The sequence below is a fragment of the Carettochelys insculpta genome, chromosome 1, assembly GCF_033958435.1.
Source record: "Carettochelys insculpta isolate YL-2023 chromosome 1, ASM3395843v1, whole genome shotgun sequence".
In the NCBI taxonomy this organism is placed as follows: Eukaryota; Metazoa; Chordata; order Testudines; family Carettochelyidae; genus Carettochelys; species Carettochelys insculpta.
In genome coordinates this window covers 305,777,672-305,805,166 of record NC_134137.1, presented here as the reverse complement: position 1 = coordinate 305,805,166, position 27,495 = coordinate 305,777,672, and the positions used below count along the sequence as shown (strand labels likewise).

At 39.9% G+C, this 27,495-nt stretch overlaps 1 protein-coding gene across 5 annotated transcripts in view; it reads left to right on the top strand.

Annotated features, from left to right (window-relative positions):
- Window positions 1-27,495, top strand: part of NAV3 (neuron navigator 3) — a 407,330-nt gene that overhangs the window by 131,648 nt on the left and 248,187 nt on the right. For all 5 annotated transcript variants that reach the window (XM_075012496.1, XM_075012492.1, XM_075012483.1 and 2 more), the window contains exons 3-4: window positions 600-652; window positions 25,819-25,891. In XM_075012496.1, the coding sequence (XP_074868597.1) occupies window positions 600-652; window positions 25,819-25,891 (126 nt within the window). The remainder of the gene's footprint in view (window positions 1-599; window positions 653-25,818; window positions 25,892-27,495) is intronic.

The window sequence follows — 27,495 nt, the reverse complement described above, 5'->3', positions numbered from 1 at the left end:
ATGGTGAGGGGAGGAGGGATATAGTACTTAACTTGGATGTATTTATCAATGAGATTAACCCCAAAAAATACATCCTGACTTGGTGCATACATATCTGAAAAGTATGTGGTTTTTCCTTGTCTTAAACTAAAAAAAAAATGAGGATTTTTGGAAGTGGCTGTTTAACTATACTTTAAATGGCCCAAACTGTTTCTTACATATGTTGGATGGTCAGAAGTGAAAGCTGCATTCAAGCATATGTCTCCCATGTGTGCATTTTGTTAATTGGCGTGGCTCATTCTTTCTGGGATGACTTGAAACTGTATCCTGACCCTGCAAAGACAAGTTTGGAAGATTCCTTGTCAGCAGTCATTTGGCAGGGGCTGAGGAATTAGCAGCAACCTCCTTCGCACTTCCCTTCTGCATGATTTGTGCATGTGGAAGAAAGTGCTGCTAACAAGTGTTGTTACTGAAGGGCTGTACTGTACTTGGAAGGGAGCTCTTGGTCAACAAACCCCTGCACGCTTTATTGCTTTTTCTATTCTTCTTCTGTCGTCTCTCACCTCAATCCCCATTTTTCCTTGTGGGTTTTTTTTTCTCACTTGATTGTTTTTCTTTAGCCAATGAAAAGGTTGAAGATATCAATGGCTGTCCCAGGAGCCAGTCTCAAATGGTAAGAATAAAATATTATTTGTTGGAATTATTAGAATCTATTCCCTTTATTGAGATGCTTCTTTATTTATTTTGATTTTAATGATGGCATATTTGCACCCATGATTAACATAAACCGAATATTTTTTTAGTCTTCTTGATACCTTTCTGCATGTGTTTGAGATTTATCAATTCACTTTGCGACAAAGTAATTCAGTGTTTTGATGTGGCCAAAACTTCTTGAGTCCTAATTAATTCAGTGAACTGCTGTAACAGACCTGCTATTATCCTGACTAACCAGGTAATTTCATGTAATTTCAGTTTTAAAGGCAATAATTTCCAGAACAAATTTTTAGTGGAGCCTTCGTGCCTGGACAACTGGTTTGAAATACAGTCACAGACATATTTGTAATTTCAATAGCCTTTTGGCTTGTCCACTCTGAAGTTCATTTAAATGCACAGACTCCAATATGTTCAGAAATAACACCTCAGGTTCAGCTATAACTCCTGAGCTACAACTGGCAGCCAGCTAAAGGCAGTTTAATATTCTCAGGCAACTGGCTTTAATAGCGTATGATGCGGAGTCTTTTTTTTTTTTTTTCCTCTCTTGACTGTTTGGTAAACTTCAGGCTTAATAAGAGAAAACTTCATTAGCAGGTTATGGAAATGACAGGTACAAAATCTTATTGTCAGTGACATGACCACTCATCTAACTGCAGTCTTTTAATATTAACACTGCTCTGTGTATGACCAGCCATGTTAGATTAAAGCGGTACATGACTACTGTTTTAATTGTGAGGAAGTGTATCATCTTATTCATATTCATATGCTAGGTGAACAATTTCCACACATTTATTGCTGGCAAGCCTTTGGGAGTGAGAAGGTCTTTTTGGTGAAGCTGAGTACTAGCAAACTGCTGAAATTAGACACAAAAGTGGAGATTAGGATTATCAAGCATGTTTACACTGAGTCATATTTTTTGCCTCTTTTTTTCTGTAAGCTGAGAAAGGAACAAAGATGGTATCACCTGAGACTGGAGCCCCACCGTGCCAGACACTACACAAATGAACAGGACAAAAATATTATTGAAACTAATGTTTACAAAAATGAACATAGTACACAGGTTGAGATAAAGAGGTTCTGCACATCTGAATGTCATGCTTTGATTTTTTACAAATAAGGGTTATATGATGTATATAGTCAGCAATAATCAAAAGTTAGATCTGAAAGTTTAATAAAGCTGTTTAGATATTAGTGAGCAAATATTTGGGTATATCACCCATGGGCGATTTAACAAACTGATGATAATGGAAAGAAAATTCACCAATGAGTGAAGATTAGTAAAAATCAATCACTTCCCTGAAGAGCCAAGACATACACTAAAGACAGGAGAGAAGACAAAAGTGTGGAGAAATAAGGACTTGCCTAAGATCATTAATGAAGCTGGGATTTGAACTCTGTCCAAGGCCACACTGCTTCTTTGCTAATTTGTTAATAACATTTGAATCTGTTGATCTTAAAGTAGTCTGCCAGATTGGGAGGCTTCATTTTCCTCAGTTTTGCAAATGGGAACAAGGAGATAGTCAGAGGTTAAGAGGTTTGCCCAACACAATACAGTAAATAAATGGGAGAGCTGGTAATAGAATCCAAGTCTGCTGATTGCTTGTAGACTGTGTTGTGCCCTAGCTCCTAAAGCTTGCTGCATCCTTTTTAATTGTGTTTTCTATGTGCTTGCTTTGCTGGCATTAGTTTGCAGTTTCTTTTGCTTCAGATGGTGAACACAGTTAGCCTTCGCTTTCTCTCCACATACAACTTGTATCTCTTCTGCCAGTGTAATGCTCCACTTTTCTCCATCATTTGTTTCCTACTGCTAGACTTATAGATTCTGAAGGTCAGAAAAAGCCCCTTGTGATCACATAGTCTGAGTTCCTGTACAGCACAGGCCATGGAACTCCCCCAGAATGTGCTGAGAAAGCGTTCTCTTTCTACCTCATTTCTGAGAAGAGCTTTTATTTTTTAATATCTTTCATACACCAGAAGTTAGGTACTATAAATCTTGATGCATGGGTCTCCTCCAGCTGCTTTGTGCTTTTCTGGCACCACAGAATAGATATAGATAGACACCTGGTAGTGCTGGGTCACTTAATGTTCCTTCTGTGTAGGGGAATCTATGTGTGTTGTAGAAGCCCGGTGTCTCATCCTGCTCCTGGTTGCAGTCATATGGGGTTATGGCCAGGACATACCTGTACATTAGCACTTCATGGTGATGGAAAAACTCATTGGGTACATTGGCAGTCTTCAGGAATAATTCTATCTTTATCCCATTTCTAGTACTGCACTGAGCAGAGCCAGAACAAAGAATCTGGTCCTTCATATTCCCATGTCTGGGTTTTAAATGGGGCTCTGGTTCTCAAAATAGATTCTGCGAACTCTCCCATACATGGACATCCATTGATTTTTGGCCACTATCCAGAAGTTAGATCTGCCCTTTTCACCAAAATATTTGTAAATTATGCATCCTATCTCATCCTTCATATTCAGATTCCTCTGATAGATTATTTCTGCTTCATACTCTTGATCACAGTCCACTCTGCCTCCCCATGAGAGACATTTTCACTGGCTTCCATAGCAGAGAGCTGAGAATTGCAAATGTATGGAATTTTCACTAATCAGCACCTGTTAGTTTTCCTTGAGGAGCACCACCCCCCAGGATCCTGTGGAGTGAATCTGAATTCCTTCTGGTTCTTTCAGAGTTATGTCTATGTGTGGGCTAGTTCAGTGAAACATCATTTCACATCATCCACTAGCTTGCCTCAGGAATGTACAAGAGTGGTCTAACCCATTCTTCTGTTCTTCCTGTTTCAGCAGACTATCCAGGTAGTAGGAACCTGCAATAAAAAAAATAATGTTCTGCAAAATCTTGATATAAGCTAATTTGCTGTTGTTCAAAATGAGAAATAAATTCAAGATATGTGACATACACTACTACTAACACCATACGTGTTTTTTTTTTATGTGGGTAATTCATCAGGGAAAAACGTCAGCATTTCATTCAAACTCTCAAAGCTCCTTTCTCAGTTTAGCTCTTTCATCCAGTCCTATTTTTTTTTTTTGGAACCAAGAAGTATTTTTTCAACTTTGGAATCCAGAGGCCAGCAAAGATCCTCTGTCAACAACTCAAAAAGCACCAAGATATAATGTAAATATGTCTGCTAAAAAGTATTCACAAATAAGGAGAAAGTTACTTTTATGAGCTCTCCTTTTGTGCTCTCCTTCTCCTTTGTGCCTTCTTTGATACAGAAGAATTTTGAATGTCTTACAAAAGGTAAAACTTATTTTATTTCGAGGAATATTCCCTCTTCCTTCCTCTATCCTATGTTCCAGAGAACTTACATTAAGAAATAAATATATCCAGACATAGAAAACTAGGAAGCTTTCTTCTAGCCCCTTCCTAACATCATCCAGGTATTTTAGTCCAGTTGTTCATAGTCATTTAGAGAGGAAAAAAAAAAAAGGTAGACTCTGTCCACATTGTTCTGCCTCCATAACAGGATTCAGAGCAGAAACTGTTCCATGATTAGCTCAAGAATGGCCTCCATACCACCTTCTATGTTCTCTAGATTTCAAGGATGCTATCTTCTCTTTTCCTCCCTATAAATTCTGATTGCACTAAAATTATAGAACTGTATCATTGGAAGGGACATCAGGAAGCTGATGTTCCATCACCCTGATGCTGAGGCTGGTAGAAATACCATTGTTTGTGTATCCTGCAACAAAGGAGAAAACTTGTCCATATCAGTTGAAACATAGGCTATGTCTTCACTAGCCCCAGAACTTGGAAAGGGACCTGATAATGAACCTCATCGAAAGATGCTAATGAGGAGCTGTTGTGAATATGCAGCACCTCATTAGCATAACGGTGGCTGCAGCATTTCGAAAGTGCCACTTTCGATCGTGCATGGCTCATCTACATGGCATCCTTTTTGAAAGGACCCCACACACTTCGAAATCCCCTTATTCCTATAACACGAGACAACATTTTGGCCATGAGGATGGCTCTTCTGCCTCTAAACCAACCTGCACCCTTTCTGCAAAGTCTAGGTGAGCCTCCAATTGCTTTTACTGCCTGGATTCAGATGTTTGAGACTTATCTGCCAGCAATCAATGCCACAGAGATTTCTGAAGTGAGAAAACATGCTCTGCTAATCCACTGCCTTGGAGCAGAAGGGCAGCATCTATTTTACACTTTCCCTTTGCAGACGATAAATATGAGACTGCACTCCGTTAAAGAACTCTTTTGTGCCCAACATGAATGTGGTAGCTAATTGCTACAGATTTAGCCAGTGTGAGCAGAAACCAGCGGAAACTATAATGCAGTATGTTGCTTCTCTGAGGACTCTGATTGTGACTTGTGACTTTGTGTATATGGTAGATGAGATGATTGAAGAAACAGCTCATTGAAATAACAACCATGCTTTATGTAAGATAACGCTTGCTTCTAGACCCACAACTTACACTAGAAAAAGCAATGACAATTGCTAACCAGATTGAGTCAGCTATAGCAGAAGCCAAAATAATGGGCATGGGTACAGGAGGTTCAGTCCAGGCTGTAACTCCTTTGCAGAAAAGTCCTCCGTCATTGCAGACAAACATTTACAAGGACAAAGCTAATAAAAAAACCCCCACAAAATCAGCAAATTCAAGCACAACAAAAGCATGGTTTCACTGTGGATCCCCACAACACCTCACGAGCTACACAAGATGTCCTGCAAAAGTAGCTCAATGCAATTACTGCAAAAAGATTGGGCATTTTGCTAAGGTATGCCGCAGTAGCAAGTCTAATCAACAGGTGCATGCACTTACAATACCAGCTGTTATTATGCTGAGTGTGGACAAAATCACTACTCCATTTCCAGCTGGGACCCAACACCAGGTTGAGGAGAAACTTGGCTGTGCTTATGGGCTTGTGCACAAAGTTAAAAGGTGACATAATGTGATACCTGTATAGCAGAAGTTACGGGGCTTACCATTTTCAGTCAGGGAAGCTGTTCCAGAGGAACGTAAAAAAAAAACTCATACAAAAGGACATTATTGAAGAAATTGACTCATCTGAATATGTTTCACCTATAGTGGTGACACAAATGAACGACTGAGGCATTCACCTTTGTGTGAACTTTAGGGAGCTAAATAAAGCTATTGTGGTTGACAGCCACCCACTGCCTCACGTAGAAGAAGTATTTGCAGAACTCCATGGAGCAAAGATGTTTTCTGCTCTCAATTTGCAGAGCTCATACCTCCAGGTTATGCTTCATGAATATAGCAGAGACCTCACAGGATTCATTACATTATAGACTATTTAGTTTTAAATGTATTCCATGCTCTCTTGCATCTGTCCCAAGTGCCTTCCAAAAATGATGTCATTTATTGTGACGAATCAACATAGAGTTCTATCAAAACTCATACACCTAGCACATGATACTCATCAACGAATTGTCGGAACCAAACAACAACTACGGCATCTGTATTTGTGGCCAGGGTGGACTCCCAAACTGAAGCAATCATAAAATCCTGTCTCACTTGCCAAATGCATGGTAAGACAGTAGTGACATGTACACCACCACTGCAGCCTGTTCCTCTTCCAGATTCTGCATGGGAAAAGTTGCAATTGACATTATAGGACCCTTTGATACTGCTCCAATTGACTGTCATTATGCCATCGCTTTAATAGATTAATTCAGTAGATGGTCTGAGGTAGCATTTACATCACAAATCTCTTCTGCTACAGTGATTAAATTCTTCTGTAGAGTTTTTAGCAGGGAAGGTGATCCCAAACAACTGGTTTCGGATAATGGTAGTCAGTTTACTTCCCTGGAATTTGAAACTTTTCTAGCAGAGAGGAACATTTTACATTAATCATCTGTGTATTATCCTCAAGCCAATGGGGATATTGAAAAGTTTAAGAGAAGCTTGAAAGAGAGTTTGCAAACAGCTAAACTGGAAGGGCAATCATGGATAACCATCACTACTGATATTTGTTGCTGTAGTTAGAACAACAATGTTTGTTTTATAATTAAGAGCACTTTTTAAGAAAGGAGGGAATGTTGTGTTTAGATGTAATACTGTTTGTAATTGCTGGAACTGAGAGTACTGGGTGCTAGGAGCTTGGAAGCACAGGAAACAGGAATCAGGAAGGAGAAGGGGGAAGATTAGCTGGGATCTTAGGAGAGCTACAAAATGATGTAGCAGCTTTGTAAATAGCTTCATGTTTGCAAATAAACCCCTGTTGAAATTTTTGAGTACCTTGCTTGCATGATACAACCGACACTTCAGTTGGTAACTCACTCATAATTCTGTTTCCTAAAAATCTAGTTTTTTAATTGTTCCTTGGCAGTAGTATAAGCAAGTACTTCCTTTTCAGTGTTCATGGTTCATCCTCATGTTGGCAATGGGCACATAGTAATCTTGTGGCCAGCAGGACACACCTACATCCTTCAGTTCTTCTACCTGAACAAAATTTTATCAGACTTCGAGGGTGTTTTTCAAGCAGACACTAGCATTGTGGTTGCCTCCTTCACAAAATTCCCAGGAACACATTCACATTTCACATTGAGAGTGACAAGTGCTCATTGCTGAATACTCAGAAATTGCTGGGAGAAACAACATTAATCCAAACCATAAAGCCACTTAAAGTGCACTCTTCAAAGCAGGACCTCTATACCACAGGCACATGGACAATGATCTCCATAAACTTCAGGGCTCACTGACTCATTTGTCACATGATAGCAATTGACAAGTGAGAGCTGACACAGAACACTTTGTCAACCATACACCAAGCATTTTCTCTTTCATCTAAATTTATTAACCAGTTTTAGACCAGAAGTAGAGCACCAGAATTGTGTGCTTAAGAATAGGTACCTGCCTTTCCCCTTCTTTGAATAAACAGAATTTTATACCCATCCCTGTCCAATAGAAGGCATCTTCTTTCCTCAAATTATAAAAAAAAAAAAAGAAAAGGTGAATGCTGCTGAATCTTTGCTGTAGGAGATGTGCTGAGTAGACATTTGCAAAGAATGTATCTAAATCACACAGAATTGCGTCACTGAGACAGTCAACACTTCTACCAATTTGGCCAAGAATCTGCACTTGAAATTTCTCTTAGAAATCAGTGTTTTGCCCTTTTATCCTCCAGATACATGAAAGTGACTGTAGAGAGAATGTTTTTCTTAATGCAACAGGGATTATATTCCTTGAAAATGGTTTGTTTGTAATGAACATTTCTGGTTTGTTCAAAATGCTTCAAATCTGGAAACACTTAATGGTTCAGGGTTAGTCCTCAGCATTGTACATGAAACTCTCTGGGTCTTATTGAAGGGACACTAGATCAGCAATCATTGTTTTTATGTTGGCAAGAGTACATGCCTGCATAGCTACATTTTAAAGTGTGTTATATTCTGAGCTGGCTTATTTTCTGAAATCAGATTACAAGTGGAAATATAGGCGTATGGATTTCCTCCCTAAATGCCTTTGCTACACATTCAGGTTTGGAATTTGAAAACCAACCTGAGTTTCTTCTGTCTCATGCCTGAGGCCTCCTCAGTAAGCCAATTTCTAACCTCAGTTATACTTATGCGACTTTCTGGCTTTCTAATTCATCCTTCTGTGTTTCTTCAAGAACCCCATGCCTTCGGTAGGTTTGCACAGATGTACACAAGGCTGTAACTGGGATTTAGAAGAAATATGCAGGAAATTCTAATTTAGCTTTCACTCTCAGCTGTGCTGGCTCTGCAGTGCTAACCTGATTAAAAAAATAGCAGTAGAAATGTGTTTTAATAACTGCTGGGTCCTATTGCTCACACTCTCTTGTCAGCCAAACAAGTGGAGTACAAAGCGAGGAGCAGGTTCCCTTGAAGCAATTGAAGGTCCACTCAGTGGCAAGATGAAACTGAAGTCTGTGGCGGGGCAGCCTCTTCTTATAGCAGTTTTCTTGCACTGGGATCAGCGAGTTTTGAACTGCCATACTATAATCAATCACCATTTTACAAGCACTTCTTTTCCTAAGTTGTTGTTCTCATCCCTTATCAATTGTTCCATCATGCTGGTTTCGATCACTGCTATCTTGTTCTGCTTGCTAACTGCCTGACTTCCTCTTCCAGGGTTGTCAGTTTGCCCCCTTTTTATATTTTAATGAGGATATATGACTGTCCCAGTGTCTTTTTGTCTGTCCTAGTCCCTCCCTACAACATCTGGTCCAATGATGGCCTTCACACTTCTCTCTCCTAACACTCACACACATTCTTCATTCACACAGCAGGATGTTTTCATTAGTGTAGAGACAACATACACATTTAGACAAGAACATCAAGTTACAGTTTTAACAAACAATCTTCATGCTCTTTGACAAATATTCATTTTAAGTCTGAAACCGAAGAGTGACCATGAGGGTCTGTTCTTACTTTAACATCAGCTACAAGCAAATTGCCTGATGATAAACAATTACAATATTATCTCTTATCCTAGCTTAAAAGTAACTTAAAATAGAATTTTCTACTGTGCATGTGGAATCCTATTGGTGCCCACATGGTTCATCAGCAAGATAGGAATCTTTAGATCCACAGCACACATCCCAACTACTGGATCTGACAGGCTTACTGGTATTCTTTATGTGGGTCATCCCCTAGAAAGTATGTGGGAGGTGGGTGTGTGTGAGACAGATGTGTGTTTGGATGTGTGGATTTCGCAGATACGTGCCTGCAAGAAACATTAGGAATCAAAATATGATTTATTTTACCAGGTTCTGGGAGGTCATGGTTGTAGACACTTTTGACCCTAAACACCAGTGTCAGTAGCATTGAGTACACTGGACTAGCTCCCTGCTTTCCATCCCCGCATTCTCCAGCGATGAGGCAGAACAATTGCAGGCCTGAGCATGCTTAGCATTGGCAAATTATTTAGAAAATGCAGCTGTCAGTATCCATGGCATATGGACTGATTTTCAAAATCATGTATCGCTACCGACCTTTGGTGGCTTGTAATGGACAGAGCAAAAATAACGCTGTAATCCCAGGTAGAGTCCCCTGTTAATTCCAGGTCAGTTCCTGTTCCAAAGCATGCTGGCGCTAAGATTTGTGGAACAGCTATGTGTAGGGTGACCATATCTCCCTGTCCCAAATATGGGGGAGGGGCAACTCCAGGAAGCCGGGAAGGAGGTGGAAGCTGCTCGTGCTCCCTGGGAGCCCCAGGAAAGCGGCAGCTGCCTGCCCCCCACACAGCCACAGGGAAGCCGCACCTGCCAGTGTTCCCGGGGAGCCCTGGGGAAGCCACAGCCACTGGTGATTCCCCGGAGCCCTGGGGAAGCAGCAGCCACCAGCTCTGCCCCAGAGCCCCAGGGAAGCTGCAGCTGCCAGCATTCCCTGGGAGCCCTGGGGAAGCCGCAGCCACTGGCGATCCCACAGAGTCCTGGGGAAGCGGCAGCTGCCGGCTCTGCCCCAGAGCCCTGGGGGACGCTACAGCCCTCAGTGCTTCCCGGGAACCCCAGCAAAGTAGCAAGGCAGCCACCCGCGTCCCCCTCCCCAACTTCCCCAAAGTTCAGGGAAGTGACTTCTGCCACTGCATCTATGCAACTGCATCTACACAGCTGCTGGCAGAAAAGGTTGCTGGGGACAGCCTGAATATGGGACAATTCGTCCCTTTTTAAAAATAAGTTGGGAAGCCTTTTGAGCCTCCCAAATACAGGACTGTCCCAATGGCCACCCTAGCTATATGAGAGTTGTAACATTGGTAGAAACTAAGTATTGTCCCCCAACATTCTTCATTTCCAAGTTTTTGTGAAACTTTTCACCACCCACACCATTTCTCGGATCCTGTCCCCCCAAACAAACCATTCAACAAACAAACAAAAAACTGAGGCAGGCACTCAACATGGGAAATTTCAGGCCAGATGGTTAAACTTTATCAACATTATAAGCACTGGCAACAGTATTGTGATGGAAAATGTGGAGAGACTTAGTGGTACCTTTTGCTCCAGCTGCATCTAAAGTAATATATGTTTGTAAACAACAGACTCGAGCATGCAGGGACACACATCTTTGGAGGGAGGAAGTATTACATTTTAATGTTCTCAATTTCCTATTGTCATTTTTAATAATCATTTGTCTGCTTTAGTTCCTTACTGGAACCCTCTAAGTCTCCACTGAAACAAGCAGTCCGCTTTGCAACCATATGAGATCAGCGAACATTAAAAAAACCACAGGATTTTTGACAATTTATCTTCACAGAGAGACTCAGAGTTATTCACTCACACGAAGCAGTGAGCTATATATTCCACTGAATTGCTCACATCTGATTGTGTGATGTCATAAAAGAAAGTGCTCAGCAGGAACACATCCTGGATATCATTTTCCTGTGCTAGGAAATAGAGCACTAATCGTTAAAGAGGAAGCACATGTGCTCATTAGCCCTTTTGTTTAGGTTTTTGACTTGCTTGTCATTTGAATGCTGTTAATCCTGAGTATAAGTCAGTTGCTATTTAATGAAAAAATCAAGTATCAAAGATACACGAAGACATAGAAAACACTCATCCTATCTATTATAGTAAATTAAAATACAATTAAAGTTGATCGTGAACATATAGAACTATGGCAACTATTTTAGAAAGCACCTGTTAGCTACAGCAATGAATATATTTCTCCCAATATAGTAGCAGAAGGATTATAGTAAATATGTCTGGTTCATAGTGGTATATCTTTATGATCTTGTGTAGCAAACTCTCCCCACCAACACTGAATATCTTGAACACTGGGAATGCCTAGAATGCTTAGCATATTTTAAAATAGCAAAAATAAAAAGCATATTATGTGAAATACAAAGACACAAGTGCAAGCTTTACAAGAAAACAAAGTTTGTTTGAAATGGTTTTCTTTTACAGTATGTCTAAAACTGGCTTGTATTAAATATCGCATTTCATCAAATGTTTATGTGATTCCTTTGGACTTGGATTTAAAGCCTAAGGAGCTATCTTACAATGGATGACCCCCAAAATGGGCAATTCAGCTAGATATATTTGGAAAGATATGTCTAAACTGAGTGAGTCTACTAGTGTCACAGGCAAGTTATCAAAAAGGCTTTTTATTTCAGCAGAGCTCATTAATACCATTCCATATAAGGGCTTTTGATCATGCCCGTACCAATATTATATGAATCTTCTTTCTATTTATGTAACTTGCCTATAAAAATTTGTCCTGACCTAAACCTATGTACACAAGATCTCAGTTACAATGAACAAGTACATTTTAAAAAATAAAATAAACATATATATTATTTGCCAGCTTTCTGGCATCATGGGAAATTTTAGAACAGTCATACCATGGTCTGAAAGGCACAGACCAGATCCTTAGCTGGTGTAAATCAGGGCTCTGTTGAAATCAGTGGGGCTACTCTGATTTAGAGTCTCTGAGGCTCTTGCCTACTGTATGGATGAAGATTAGTTGCACTGTTGCAGTTCAGATTCAGTCAAAGGTAAGGCTTCAGTTTGGATTTGATCATACCAAGATTATACAAACTCATACATAGGATTCTGGGTCTCCTCGACGGCAGCTATAAATGCTACTCTTGACACATTGACCATTTCTGCTATTCTGGCTCAGTACTTCTGCTAAATTAGGTTTTTGGAGAAGCAATCAGTTAATAAATACAGCATCAGTAATCATGTATGGAAGATGTAGGTCCATAGGTATACTTAGCTTTTACAAATGAACCTTAGGCCTCCCTTTGAATCTCTAGGCATAAGAAGTTCTATGATTACCTGTCATATCCCTATGGCTACGTCTACACGTGCACGCTACATCGAAATAGCTTATTTCAATGTAGTGACATCAAAATAAGCTATTTTGATGAATAACGTCTACACGTCCTCCAGGACTGGCAACGTTGACGTTCAACTTCGACGTTGGGCAGCACCACATCGAAATAGGCGCTGTGAGGGAACGTCTACACACCAGAGTAGCACACATCGAAATAACGGTGCCAGGAACAGCTACAGACAGGGTCACAGGGTGGACTCAACAGCAAGCCGCTCCCTTAAAGGGCCCCTCCCAGACACAGTTGCACTAAACAACACAAGGTCCACAGAGCCGACAACTGGTTGCAGACCCTGTGCATGCAGCATGGATCCCCAGCTGCTGCAGCAGCAGCCAGAAGCCCTAGGCTAAGGGCTGCTCACACGGTGACCACGGAGCCCCGCAGGGGCTGGAGAGAGGGCGTCTCTCAACCCCTCAGCTGATGGCCGCCATGGCGGACCCCGCTATTTCGATGTTGCGGGATGCGGATCAGCTACACGGTCCCTACTTCGACGTTCAACTTCGAAGTAGGGCGCTTTTCCCATCCCCTCATGGGGTTAGCGACTTCGACGTCTTGCCGCCTAACGTTGATTTCAACTTCAAAATAGCGCCCAACACGTGTAGCCATGACGGGCGCTATTTCGAAGTTGGCGCTGCTACTTCGAAGTAGCGTGCATGTGTAGACGCAGCCTATATAATATAAATTGGCATAGGTGAGGATTCACTAATACTTCTGTTTTTAATAACACCTACAGGATTTTGGAATATGGAAATGTTTGGAGAACCATTTCAAACTTTTTTAATTGTATGCACCTCACATAGATATGCTAACTTTGGCAATGAGTAGAAGCGAAAGTGTCAACATACAGTATCATGGCTTTTAGATGCTGATAATAAAGTGCTTCTGAGGATCATGACAACATTTTTTTGGCTAAGCATCCAAGAAGGAATCCTGACTCTACTGATGTCAATGGCAAAATTCCATTGACTTGAGGGTGGTCAGGATTTTTTATTAGCACACTGCTTATGAAGCAGAATGTTGATGTTTTCCCTTCAGTAGGATGTTAGGCACAAAACTTTGTGTTTAAGAGCATGATGAAACTCTATAAATTGTGCTCAGACTTGGTTAGCTTGTTGATGAGTAAAAGATGAAAATGAAGGTAGATTGATACAGGATTTTTTTAAAAAATCTGTATAATTGATTTTAACTCTTTATAGTACATAGGAATTGAAGATTAGAGAGTTCTTCATACAAACAACACTTAGATACAATAGCATGAGTGACGATGAGAATCTGAGCCTTACATCTGAACACTTGGTTTCTGTAAGTTTCTGATTTAAGTTTGGATTTCTTTCAGTAACCATTGCTATCCCTTTTGTTTCATGTAATTACAAGTTAAAATTACTTATAAAAGTTAGAGGTGAGTTTTGTATAGCTCTGTTAGGAAATTCATCCAACATGTAGAATTGTGTCCCTGATAATCTGTGAACATGGCTTGAGGGATTTACTGAGGTCAAAAGTCTATAATCAATAATCCAAACACCCATTACTTTATTATTTATTATTTATATTATGGTAGAATCCAGATGCCCCAACTAGGATTAGATCTTCATTGCATTAGGTGCCATGCAAACCAGTGACACTCCTTGCTCCAAAGAATTTTCAAACTGAAGATATAATGCACAACAGAGTTAAATTCAGAAAGAAGATGATGGGATGTAGGGAAGCCAAAATGAACAAGAAACGTTGTGTAGCCTCAAAGGGTGCATAATTTTTAGGTTTCATTGTTTGCTTTCTAAATAAAAATAACCAATATTATATTGATTACAATGCTACAACTAGCACACTCCATAAGACTTCCACTTCCATCACCAGAAGATACTGGAAAGATACATATACTATAACTTCATTCAGCTCACACTCTAACATTACCAGTAACCTTTTACATTCCTGTATGAATGGATCAGCACCTCTGCCTGTTGTACAGTACAAATATTTGTAGGGTGACCCTCTGTCCCATTTTTCACCAGGACAGTCCCGTATTTCAGGCATCAGGAAAGCATCCCAACTTATTGTAATGAAAGGGCAAATTGCCCCATATTCATGCATCCTGCTGAGCTGCCTTTCCCCCAAGTTAGTGTAGCTGCAGCTGTAGCTGCAGATACCAGGTTCTGCACAGAGAACACCTGCAGCAAGTACTGACCAACCAGATGTGCAGGCAGCAGCAGGAGAGGGAGCTTAGGGCCCTGCCATAAGGTAAACCAGGGTACATTGGAGCAGGAGAGTGAGGGTAAGTGTGTCCCCCCCGACTTGATTCTTGTTTAAAATTTTAAGGGGGCCTGGTGCCCCTCCAGCCAGGGAGACCTCTGTGGAGAAAGAGCCCCCTCCCTACTGCATTGCAGGGTAGCCAACCATGGAGCTGAGGAACCCTCTGTGGGGCAGCTGCCTTCCACAGCCAGTGAGCCTCCCCCCGCCCCCCGGGACAGGACTATACCCTGTTCTCGACTCCCCGCAGCTTGAGGCAGCCAGGAGCCACACCCATGATGCTGCAGCCCCATTCTCAGATCTCTGCGGCTTGTACATGGCTAGAGATGATAAATGTTGACTTTGTAATGGCTACACACCTCATTGAAAGACGAGAAGAAAGTTTTTGCATTAGAAACCATGAGCACATAGCATTCGCCATTTTAAACTTCTGGCTAATTTCAGTTCAGTTAAAATATGTATTTTTATTTCTTTTTGCCTATTAGTTATAAAAACATAGTATGTCTTTTTAACAGGTGCTCAGTAAACAATATTATTTTGAACATTTGTACGGCATAGGTCTCAGTGATTTCCATTGAATTTGCTGAAGTTCAAGCAATTTTACCAGGAATCCCATATGTAGCATAGAGAAATATGGTCACCCTAGGTATTTGGAAAGGTAAATTGCATTAACATTGCTTAGGTCTCTGTTACAATTTTACATGAGAAGCGTAAGGTGCTTGCATGTGGGTCACATATTTCTTTTTAATATCTGTTGGTGATGGAGGCGGAAGATATTTGTGTATTAAATAACTCAGCATTATTTCCTCAAAAGTTTTTGCCAGGGGGACCTTCCACATACCAGTAGTTATTATTCTCTAAGGGGAATTCTCTCCCCCAAATTCCTCCAGTAATTTCATTTTTAATTTGCTTAGATGTTCTTTTAATGGGAAGGCCCTGGCTAAAATTGGAACGGGCTTTTGAGCTGAGATTACCTGGGTAGTTCAGTGCTGCATATTTTCATTGAATGCTTTGTTAGGTGATACAGTAGTAAATAAAGACATTTTTAAGGAGTAGTTTAAATTCAAAATGTGCGTGAATGGGGTATACCAAACATCCAGAAAAGTATTTCAACTTCCAAGGAATGATTTTCCTATCTCCTTCATATCTGAGTGAGGAAAGAGGTCACCTGCACCAGTGAAGAAGAACCCAGTTCTCCAAGTAGAACTAACAACATCTGCTAATAGGGTAGGTTCACAGATGTACATCACCTACTCAGACTGAGCATTGTCTTTCAGCAACATACATTTATTATCCAAATAACAGTATTGAGAGGTCATATTAAATGGAATCATTGACTAAGATGTGAGATTATTTTACAATCATCTAATATTTTATTTTGATCTTTCCCTACATTTTTGCAAATTTTACTGGACACGTATGTGTGTCATCAAACTTGCTCTCCCCGCCAGTCATCATCCTCATCCATGAGTAGCACAGATACATATTTCCAGGGACAGCTCCCCACATGGCTTTAAGCAAAGGAAGCTACTTCAGAGCCAGCTTAGCTCCTGCCTTCTTCCCAGGTTGAGAAAATCTATGCATGGATGGTCCCCTTAATAAAGAGTTACTGGATAAAGTAATCATTGTTCCTGAAGATTCCTCAGCTTTAGCGTAACTTCAGGACAGATTCAAGGCTTTGGATAATTTTTTCCCCCTCATGAGTTCATATTTGGAAGTATTTTTTGATTTTGTAAGTGACCTTGATTAAATTATGTATGTACATTTTTTACAGGGAACATTGTTGAAAGCAGAACAATTCAAGCATTTCAAGAGATATTGTTCAGGGATCTAAAATATTTTCTCAGTGTGCTATGGGAAACATTTTAAATAAGTGAAATCAACATGAAATCAATCAGTTTCACAAGTTTGAAGCTAGGTCACTTTCAGATATTTTATGCCTGTTGAACTAGTGTATAATGTACTAAAACACAATCAGGCAGTTAGATGAACTGTAAGAAAGTGGACCAAAAATCCAGTCCATGTTGGGTTCTCAATTTCCTGAACTTTATTCCTTAGCTTATGACTTAACATGGAAAAGAGGTGGTGTAAATAAGCTTGTTGTAGCAGGGACCAGCTCTTCCTGAAAACATGAAATGCAACTAGCACATAGTGAGAGTTACCATAAATAAATTAATAAGAATAAAAATACCAGATACAGTACACCTTTTTGGTGAATGAACCTTTGAACTATAATTCCAGTGGAATATAGATGAAAGCACCAACATCACCAAAGGAAATGGAGTATGTGACAGAGTGAGATCCTTCATAACCTTTAAGAAAGGTGAGGCCAGCCCTTTTAATGACTTTCTATAATATTTTATTATTTATACTTAGTGTACATTTTCAAGCAGAGAAGCAGCTGCACTGTAAGGGGAATGGGTGTGACCCCTATATTTAAGTTGCCTTACACTTTCCAGATTTTTATAAAAGAATTTGGCAAGCCTTCAAAAAACTTGAACACCCCATTTCCACATTGAGACAAATAGGAACTTCTCATTACTGAACTGTTTTGAAAATCAGGTCACTTTATGCAGGAGCCAAAATGGGACCTGAGCTGAGTTGAAAGTCTGGCTTATATGGGTGGAATGGTAAAATTAAAAAATAACTAAAATATGCCCAAACTAGGCTGATTTTTCATACCATTATACAAATCTCCGTCACTTTGGTGACATCAGCAGAGTCACACTGGAATAAATTGGATGTAACAGAGAATCAGGCCCCAAAATCATAGTGGTAAATTCATAATGGGCGTGGGCACTCACACACAATGTAATTGGAATGTCGCATAGTATTTTCTTCTATAGTGTGTTTGCTTTTCAATTGTTACTTCAGTGTCCTGTCCCTAAAGGAGAAAATACTAAAAGGCTAAATAGGGTTTTGGTGACAAAACTTGTGGAGTGTCTACACACAAAATATGTTTTGTGGAAAGAGTGTCAACAAATCTCTGCACTTCCACTGACAGCATTCTGCCTCTCTGCGATTAGGAATAATTCCTTTTTCGACAGATTCTGTCAACAAAAAAGCCATGTAGAGGCTCTGGGGGACCCTCTGTCGACAACAGGGTTTCCGAGTCACTGGGCAGCCCTGTTTGCTGAGCTTCCAGTTGGCTGTTCTGTTGGGAGAGCAACCAGGCAGTCTGACCGTTCTCTGTCGACTGAGTGGATTGCTCTTGCAATCCACTTTTGTGTGTGAACATGATCTGTCGCAGAAGTTTTGCTGGAAGATCTCTTCGGATAGTAACATCTGTCGACAGGTCACTGTAGCATAGACATAGCCATATAGCTGTAGTACCTGGGGAAACTTCTGACTCACATGTGGCCTGTGTGGTATGTTTGGCCTTCTGTTGGCTATTCTAATCTCTAATAAAAATGTGAATACAGAAGTTCTAATACTTTCTCTTTATGACTATATCTTTATAATTTTATATACATTTAAAGACAGGTAAAAGTGAACTATACATGTTAGTGAAATATAAACGAGCAAGATAGGAAAATAAGCTGAAGAAAAGGTTCCCCAAAGGAATAAATTTATAAGGGAAACTAAAATCTGGGTGTTCCCCACACCAGAAGTGTATTGCCAGCAAGACACAGATGTGTGCAGTATATGAGCCAATGGAAAAAAAGTGAGCGAAGATACTGCTGTTGAATACTCCAGAATGGCTTAATAGGGACTAGGCAAAAAATATGTGTGTGTATGTAAGTGTATATGTGACTAGCCAAAAGTGATGTTGCACTGTCCAATTTAAGTGCTGGTTGTAAGATAGGTCATCTCCACCCCGTAAAGGTTTTTTTTCCTGTTCTTTCCAAGGCACATTATTTGAAGGAATGCAGCCGTAATGGATGTGCAGACACAAGGCTTCATGCACTAGGAGAGAACCCTGTGCATATATATGTGCTTGGATACAAATGCTATTCATTTAATCATCTAATTTTTGAGCATTGTACTCTTATTTCTGAGTTAGATATAGCACCATCAGACATTATTGCCTTGTTTTAATAAAATATAGTTCTACAGTGGTCTACGGTAGTAGTCCATAACAATACATTAGATAGTAATGATAATGCTATTCTTTGGGTTATTGCTATAGCATTCTGCACTATACTGGGATACAATAACAGTGACTATAGAAAAACTTGGATATCTATTGGTCTCTGGAATGGTTGTTGAGGCATAAAGGGACATATGGATTATTAGCACAACTGGTCCATAAATGTCTTGCAACGCTGGCTACAACAAACAAAAAGCAGGCAGCATTCTCTCCTGAAAATATAAACAAACTTGTTTGAGTGATTGGCTGAACAAGAAGTAGGACTGAGTGGACTTGTTGGCCATTCCAGAGGCCATGCATCCGTGATGTTGGGTTCTGCTTGCTAACAATTCAAACCACAGCAGATTGACACACTCATTTTCATAATCTGCGTTAGATGCCACCAGCAGATGGCTGATTTTCTTTTTTGGTGGTTCTGATTCTGCAGTTTCTGAATTGGAGTGTTGTTCTTTAAGACTTCTGCAGACATGTTCCGTACCTCATTCCTCTCCAGACAGCACTGAAGGCTGACTACACCAGCTTTGCCCCTTCTGCCCAGGGCCCCACCCCTTCCAGTAGCATGCAGCTTCCCCTTGGCTGTCTTGAACAGGGTGGCTGACAATGCTGTGGGCCCCAGTGCTACATGCTATTATTTCTTGCTTACCAGCAGCAGAATTGTTAACTATGTTTGCACATATGGAAATTTAATGCATCAGATTGTATATGAGTGTGTCATTTGACCTGCTATTCTTTTATTAGCAGAGATTACACCACCGTGGGCCTGGGGGCAAGGTTTGTGGGGTCCTGGCTTCACACGTTCAGAATGGGTAGAGCCTTAGACTGAAGGGGCAGGGCCGAGAGCAGGCAGGCCGTTAGCGGGCTTGATAATAGGGAAAGAATGAAAGCTGACTTTCAGATCTCCGGTTTATATGGTGGGTTACTTAAACACACGACTTTACTTGTAAGCAAAGCACATTAGAAATGGAAACACTATGGCACAGAATCTACAAAACTCTGCAATTCTACTTTTATTTTACTTTTCAGACTTTATCGACACCTCAGAAATATCAAAATGCTTGATAGCATTTAAAGCATGTATGTAGTCTGGAAAGTGCATGTGGTTTTGTGGACTTCACCCTTCCCATGCCTCACACCCATAATAAAGATTCTGCAGAGAAATTCTTTGAGCAGTTATACCCGTGTGGCCGATATCCTTTAGAAATTGTTGCTTGATATGTGGGTTAGAGCAGAATATCTGGCTTAATCTCCATTGATGTGTTGGCTAAGAGAAGTAAAAGAAATAGAAATATGATCAAAATAAGCAAATATAGTTTGGAAATATACACAGGAAGCAGATTTGTATTAAGATGAGGCCATATTTACAAACACACTTTTATATTTCAGTTTGCACTGTCCAGAACATAGCATGATGATTTAACAGATTCAGGCATATAGGTAATACTGATTGAAACTCTCTCATCCAGGCCTCTCTTGTCCTGCAACATTCCTCACCCAGCAAGACCATGGATGTTGCTGCACCAGATTGCATCTGGATGAAAGAGCTCCAGCTGTCTGGGGCTGGAGCAGAGCCCTGCTACTGGCAGGGAGCCCCTTTGGCAGCCCGCTGTGGGGAACCTCAGGGCAGGGAGCAGCCATGTGGACCCTGTCCAGGCAGGGGGAACCCTGCACCTATGGCGGGGCGCTGGCTTGAGCATGAAGCTCTGGCAGCTCTGCAGCAGCAGGGAGCCTCAACAGGGCGAGGGACCCTGGCAGCCCCATGGGGAAGCCCTGAAAGAGTGGTGGCCCCCCTCCACAGCAGCCTGGGGGCCTGATCTGCCCTTGTCCAGCAAATCCCCTTGTTTGGGACCACTCAGCTGCCAAGGATGCCAGACAAGGGAGGTACAACCTGTAATCACATTTTTGTATATGATCTTGTAAGGTAAGTAAGAATTACAGATTTTTGTCTGTCTGCAGTGAGCTTAAGAAGGCATACTAATCAAATACAGAGATTTCTCAGAGCGCTGTATAAATGTAGAAAAATATACTGCTTATTAGTCATCATTACTTGTTTTATGAATACTCTGCAGTTCAGTTTAAGCTTGGAAGAGGAGAAAGTATTGTCTGCCAACAAAAGAAGATGAAAGCTAGTGTTAGTAATAGCAAAAACAATTGTAATAAATAGACATTCTATACGGTGAGTCACTGACGACTTTCAAACCCACAAATGAGCTATTCCCATAAATCTACTAACTGCTGGTACAGTTTTAAGAATTGTCATTCATTTCTGAAGAACTGTCTGCTGTAGTTATTTATTTTTGTAGAGCACTAAAATGCCTCAGTGCTCCCCATAAAAAGTAAACAGTTCATATCTACAGTGCTGTGTTGATTATGAGCATGGATTGGTTTGGTGTCTAAGGTGCAGCTGTTTTGCCTGATGCTGTGTATGTCAACAAATGTGGAGCTAAGTTTCAAAATCAGCCCCAGGCATTGCTGAATTTTAAGAAAGAGGATTTATATTATGACAGAGACTTTTGATAACTCGGAAAATTGATTTCATTATCAGGCATACAGACTCACTGATAGAGCTAGTTTTTGGTATGGCTAGCCGCAGGAGTGGGTTACATCTATCTAATATGTAGGCAATGAATGATTTATTATGTGGTTACCTATTCACTCCTCGTTTTGTAAATGATGTGATAAATTGTGAAGTAATGGTTGAAAATACTGTTTAGCATATACACTACCTGAATGGAAAGCTTTTATAATATTTTGAGCCGTTATGGTGGCATTGCAAAACCAAAATCTTTGTAATTAAAATTAAAAAAAATATGGTTGTGAAGTGACAAAAATGGGCTGAGCAGCACTTTGTGGAATTGATGCCAACAGTGCAAAGTTGCTCACCAAAGGGGCTAATTGTCAGCAGATTCCTGTTTATACCTGTGTTTGGAGAATTGGGCCCATTTTAGGAGTTACTGTGAAAATCAGTATGCCTGCCTGAAAGTCTTAAGTGCAGTAAAAGCCAGGTTATCTTGCACCCAGATAACCGGCACATTCGGTTAACTGGCATGCCATGGGGCTGGTTTCCCAGAAGGGATCATCTGCCATGTGGCATTTTACCCAGCGGAGGCCAACTGCTGTGGCTGATGCAGGGCCAGTTACTTGGCCAGGTAGGCACAGCAGGCTCTGGGCAGGGCTTGCCTGGCTGGGGCTTGTGGAACAGGCCGGCTGCCTGCTGCCTGGTCGAGGAGGGAGAGCAGAATGCTGCTGAGTGCCAGCCCCAGCTCAAATAACTGTCACATTTTATTATCCAGCATTCCTGGTTCCTCAGGGACACTGAATACTTGTATTGGACTATTCCTGAACTGGTTCTGGTCAGGTAGAATGCTCTGGAACAGTGTCCCCTGTAAGCTGAGCACTTGGACAGCCACCGAGGAGAGATTCAGGTGCCAGTCAGCTGATTAGCAAAGCATCTACAGCCACTCAGAGTGGGCATCATGTGTTTCTCTTAGTGGTACACATCTGCATGTGCCTAGGTGCAAATAACAAAAATTATTCCCCCGTAGAAGGAAAGAAAATAGAGGGAATGCTGCTCTGGAAATCTATATTAGTTATGCAAAGTAGGAACATAATAATTCTCAATAATTAGGGTTAAAGTATTTTCTGAAGAGGAATCATGGCTGTATTTGGAAATCATAACAAGAATTGGCTCTTATGTTTACTGTGAAATCACAGCCTATTGTCAGCAGGCTGGGCAGTATTCTTTATTGCTCTTGTAGTGCTGACAGACCCAGGGTGCTGGCCCTAGGGATAGAACCTGGGAGCATAGGGTCTAAAGCCCTGCACGGTGCTGCATGAGCTCAAGGCCAGCTGGTTTTCAGCTGAGGCTGTAGAGCAGAGACTTCACTCATCCCAGATGAGGTCTCAGTACCTCTGGGTACTACACCTTATATACTAGCACCTACGCTAATGGTTCTGGAATTATAGTTTACTTTACAGTTCTGTTGAGGAATCAGGAAGCAAAATGGAATTTTCTCTTTACTTCTGCAAATATCCACTAAGATTAGCAGATGTGGCATACAAGACACAAACTATAGGGAGTAAAGCTATGAAGTAATTAGGTGACATTTTTATAGTTTCTTTTTCAACCATAATTATGCTTTCAAAACTACCATTAAGGTATTCTCCCAAATACACACACACACACACACACACACACACACACACACACAAATAACTACGACACATTAGGTGCCAGAGACTGCAAATGTTCCCAATAAATTATTTCAGATTTTTATAGCCCTAATATCCTGATTCCACCATAAAAGGTATACGGTTGCTATAAAATGTGTCTTGCTAACATCATAACACGTAGTAAGAAGCCTTGATTTTATTTTTTTGTAGGTAAGTGGTGCAGAATGTTTAATCTCAGCCCTTTTTTAAAAAAAATTACACCATCTCCAGGACTTCGTGTTTATGAAAATATGCTTTATTTCAAATAGAGATGTGTTTGAACTGAAAATTGAAAGACAAACTCAACTATTTTATAGCTCATCTCTAGACACATCTTGATTTGTGATAATCATCCCGGAACATAGAATTTCTCATCAAGATATTTTTGCATAAGGAGTACAAATTATATTGTTTAAGTGTCTCACCCTGCACGAAAGTTATGCCTGGGGTAAAGAGACACGTGCAATTGTTTTCAGGATTGGATCCTGTAGATGCCTTCTGTAACCAACCAGGCTCAGGTTCCCCAGAAACGAGGCTGCACCCAGAAGGAGAGTGCTATATTTGGTTTATTGAAAGGGCATGACACCTGCAGCAGGAGCCCTGGAGACGCCGCAGTCACCAGTGGGGGGAAACCCGACGTGTCGGAGCTTTGCTTGGGGAGAGGCTCTGTAACAGGCCTCCTAACAGTCACTGATAAAGCTGAACTCATTAACATAAGATTGCCTGAAATTGCCTATGCATTCCTTATCACTATCTTTTGTGGCCCACTGCCAGCGTAGCCCTGAAGTCTTGGCAAGCGTGTCTTGTTCTGCAGTAGTTCCCATGGCAGGGTTAGTTATTTTGCAGCTTTTCACCTTGCACAGACTGGTCTGTTTAGATTCTCTTGAGGACTCACAGAGGGGTCGGACTGCACTCTCGACCGTTACAATGTCTTTTCGCACCCTGCACCTTCCATGATGCTAAATGGTCCAAAGTAAATTCAACTAACATCTTAGAAAATGGCAGAAAAAATGGCTGGATTATCAGTTTACAGTAGTGTAAAACTAGAGTAATTCCAATGACTTCAATGTAGATACTTTGGATTTATTCTAGTGCAAATATATTTATTTGAAAAAGGGTTAGATAGCATTATTTGGGAAAAATGGGACTGAGAAAAGAGATTATTCATCACTCCCTATATATTGCTCCTGAAAACTATTTCATCAGTCCATGAGGAGCTTACGTTATCTGTATATGTTTTCTGCTGCTTTAGCTTTGTGTAATTTATTTTAAGTGAAGCATTGACATCTAGATTTTTGGCACATGCTCTCACCTTTTAAAACTTAACACGTGTTTTAAAGGTCTTGGAAAATACCTATTCTAGGTGCACTTTTTGAAAGCAAACAGAATGTTTCTGTTTATTTGATAAAACATTATTTTCAAATAGGAGAAGAAGAGCTGCAGTCACAGGAGATATAAGGAGTAATTTAATGGCTTCCTTCTTATTTATTTGTATTGCTATTCAGCTGAAAAATGGTATCCTAACCTGGGGGGAAAAGATGATCTCAAGGCTAAGCAACTGTTAATAAGCTTATAATTTATCCTCGCATACTTTGAAGGTAGAAAAATGTCAATATATCTTAATTGTAAAATGTGAATGTGCAAATGATGCCTGTTTAGAGAAAACAAAACTCACTGAATTTACCAGTTTACCTGCAGGTTTCTACATTAAGATTAGAGTGAATCTTTTTTGATATGCTTTGCAGTTAAATGGTGTAAATAATGGATATTTTAAATATCATGTTAAAGTTTTTCCTTTATCTATGCAGTCTTTATCAGCCTTTTTTATTTAAAAACTTAAAGTAAAACCAATTTGCAGAAGACACTGGTATCACTTCATATGTCATTTTGTTCGTTTTTGATAGAAATTTGACTGGATAGATCGAATCATGTGCTTAAAATGTATCCAGTCATTACCTTAAAATGTATTATTTACTTCAGTGTTTCAAGATTTATGGAACATTAAAACAAAAACAAAAGAGAAAAAACACCCCAAAGATGACGATTCACAGAAACAGTCTTTTGAAATTTTCCATTTTCCTAACCAGTTAAGAAACTTCATTGTATCTGTTCTGTGATTACTCATCTGAGAAGCAGAATTGTCATTCTTGTATTCCTCTTCATCTGTGCCTTTCCTGCCATCTAAACCTGTTGTTTGTGTCTATTAAAGGGGTGGACCAACCATGACAGGAGGTACATGGCTTTTACTGAGGAAGTATATTTTGGAGAAATTTTAACTTAAAATAGGCTAATTGATAAGTTTTTGAAAAACTAAGAAGAAACATACAGACTCATTGCTGTGATGTCATGTTCTCCAAATTACACCTTATCAAAGACAAGTACCTTCTTTGGCACACTTCTTGGACATTTTTGCTCACATTCTTTCATTAAGGCAATCAGCCACATCCCCAGACACACGCATAGTGTTTAATCCTCTGTGGATGCTTTCATTGCTGCTTATTTGTATTGTACACAATCCACTTCTATTTTAAGTAGGTGGGTTGCTGATCTGTCAGCCTGCCATTCTGGATCGGGCCTTTATGAATTGTATTTAAGCGCCAGAGTGGACAATGAAAGCTTTATAGCAATGCTCCAATTAGCAGTAATCATTCTTGTTAAACTTTGGAAAAGCGCCGTAGCATGTGATGAATGTAAAGTATTCATTCCCTTTTTCTCCCTTCTCTGTATCCTCACTCTAGTGCATTTTGTAAAATGCCTTAAATTGCTTGTTATTTCTGTTCATATTTCAGATTGAGAATGTTGATGTCTGTCTTAGCTTTCTGGCTGCCAGAGGAGTAAATGTCCAAGGTCTTTCAGCTGAAGGTAAGAAAAATACATCATCGACACAGATAGCAGGCTTCCATTGTGAAAACTAATTTTCTTAATGCAGATTATTTGCAACTAAAAGCCACATTGAATTGCATACACACACAAACATGCATACAAACACACACAGAGAGAAACACAAAACATTCCAACTTTCTTTGCTCTTTGATTAAAAATTCACTGTGTATATGAAATCTGGGACAAAAAATTTAAATCAGCAATTTACTTTTCTGTATGTTGGTGCCTTTTCCTTTTCCCTCAATGCTTTACAGCTACAGGGATTCCAAGATATGCATTTTTATATATTCATGCATAAAGTAAGTAGGGTTGAAACCTACAAACATGCATGCAAGTACCTTTTGCCAAGTGATTTACCCTAGTAAAGATTAGTCACTCAAGCAAAAATATTTATATGAGCAAACATTTTTAAGAGCAGGCCCAAATCTAGTAAACATTTGCATGTATGATATTCATACAATGGACCAGTAACAAGACCTTTAGGAAGAGATGCTAATGCTATACATATTAATATCTTGCAGTATCCCAGCTATTATATTATAAACCTCAACATACAATTGGATGTAATTACTACTGCTAATATATGTTTATCTTTAGCATGCTAAATAAGACTGTTCATCCATCTTTTGGCTTCATTAAGGTGCAATGCTCTCATGTTGAATATAAATTATATGTCAACAAGGGTGTATTTAAAACTGTGCCTTTAGGCAGTATTACTGATTTAGCATGGTGTGTAAAGCTTGAACTTTGAATTGAGTTGGGAGCTCCCATAAGGTGCTGAAAATGGTGAAGAGGATCAACACATTGCAAGCTATGCCAAATGTTTGGTTTTGCTTCAGTACAATTTACTGAAAGGTAGAAGTCAAAGTACTGCTTTATGAAAGCTGGCAAATACAATAGTGTTTCATTCTAAAAGGTACATGGAAAGTAATCTTTAAGATCTTCTGCTCTATTTTAGAGTTATCTCTCACGATCTCCATCTCAGCATGATCTCAATAGAACAGTAACATTGCTATGTAAGTGCAAGCAAAAATGGTGTCTTTGTCACATTATTACTCAGATGCCTGCTTAGGGGTAATTACTTCCTTAATTCAAAGTATTTTATCTTCAGTGCAATTACTATCTATCGTCTCTTATATCTAGCCATCTACTAATTAGTATACTGAGCAGTTAGAGAACACTTTTCATCTGAGGCTTTCAAAGTACTATATAGATTGAAGTTCTTGTGAAGTGTAATTTGGATATGGAATTGTGGTGTTTTGCATTACCAACAGTAAGAAAAGCCAGTCATTTGTTTAGGAAAAGTATATCATACTTATACCATGAAGTTACATGTTCTAAATGAAAACCTCTTCTTTATTATGTCCTTTGTTTAATAACAATGATTAGCATACACTGAAATTCACTGTTTCCCCCATATCTTCTGTTTTCTTTGTATAAAACACTCATAGCCTAATAAATGTGTAATATTAAAAACATAACTTAATTTTAAAGATTTTATCAATTTTTAAATCCTAATTCTTCTTCAAATGGTGAATACATAGCTCAGTTTTTTTTAAAAAATGCAATTGTGTCTTTTTTAA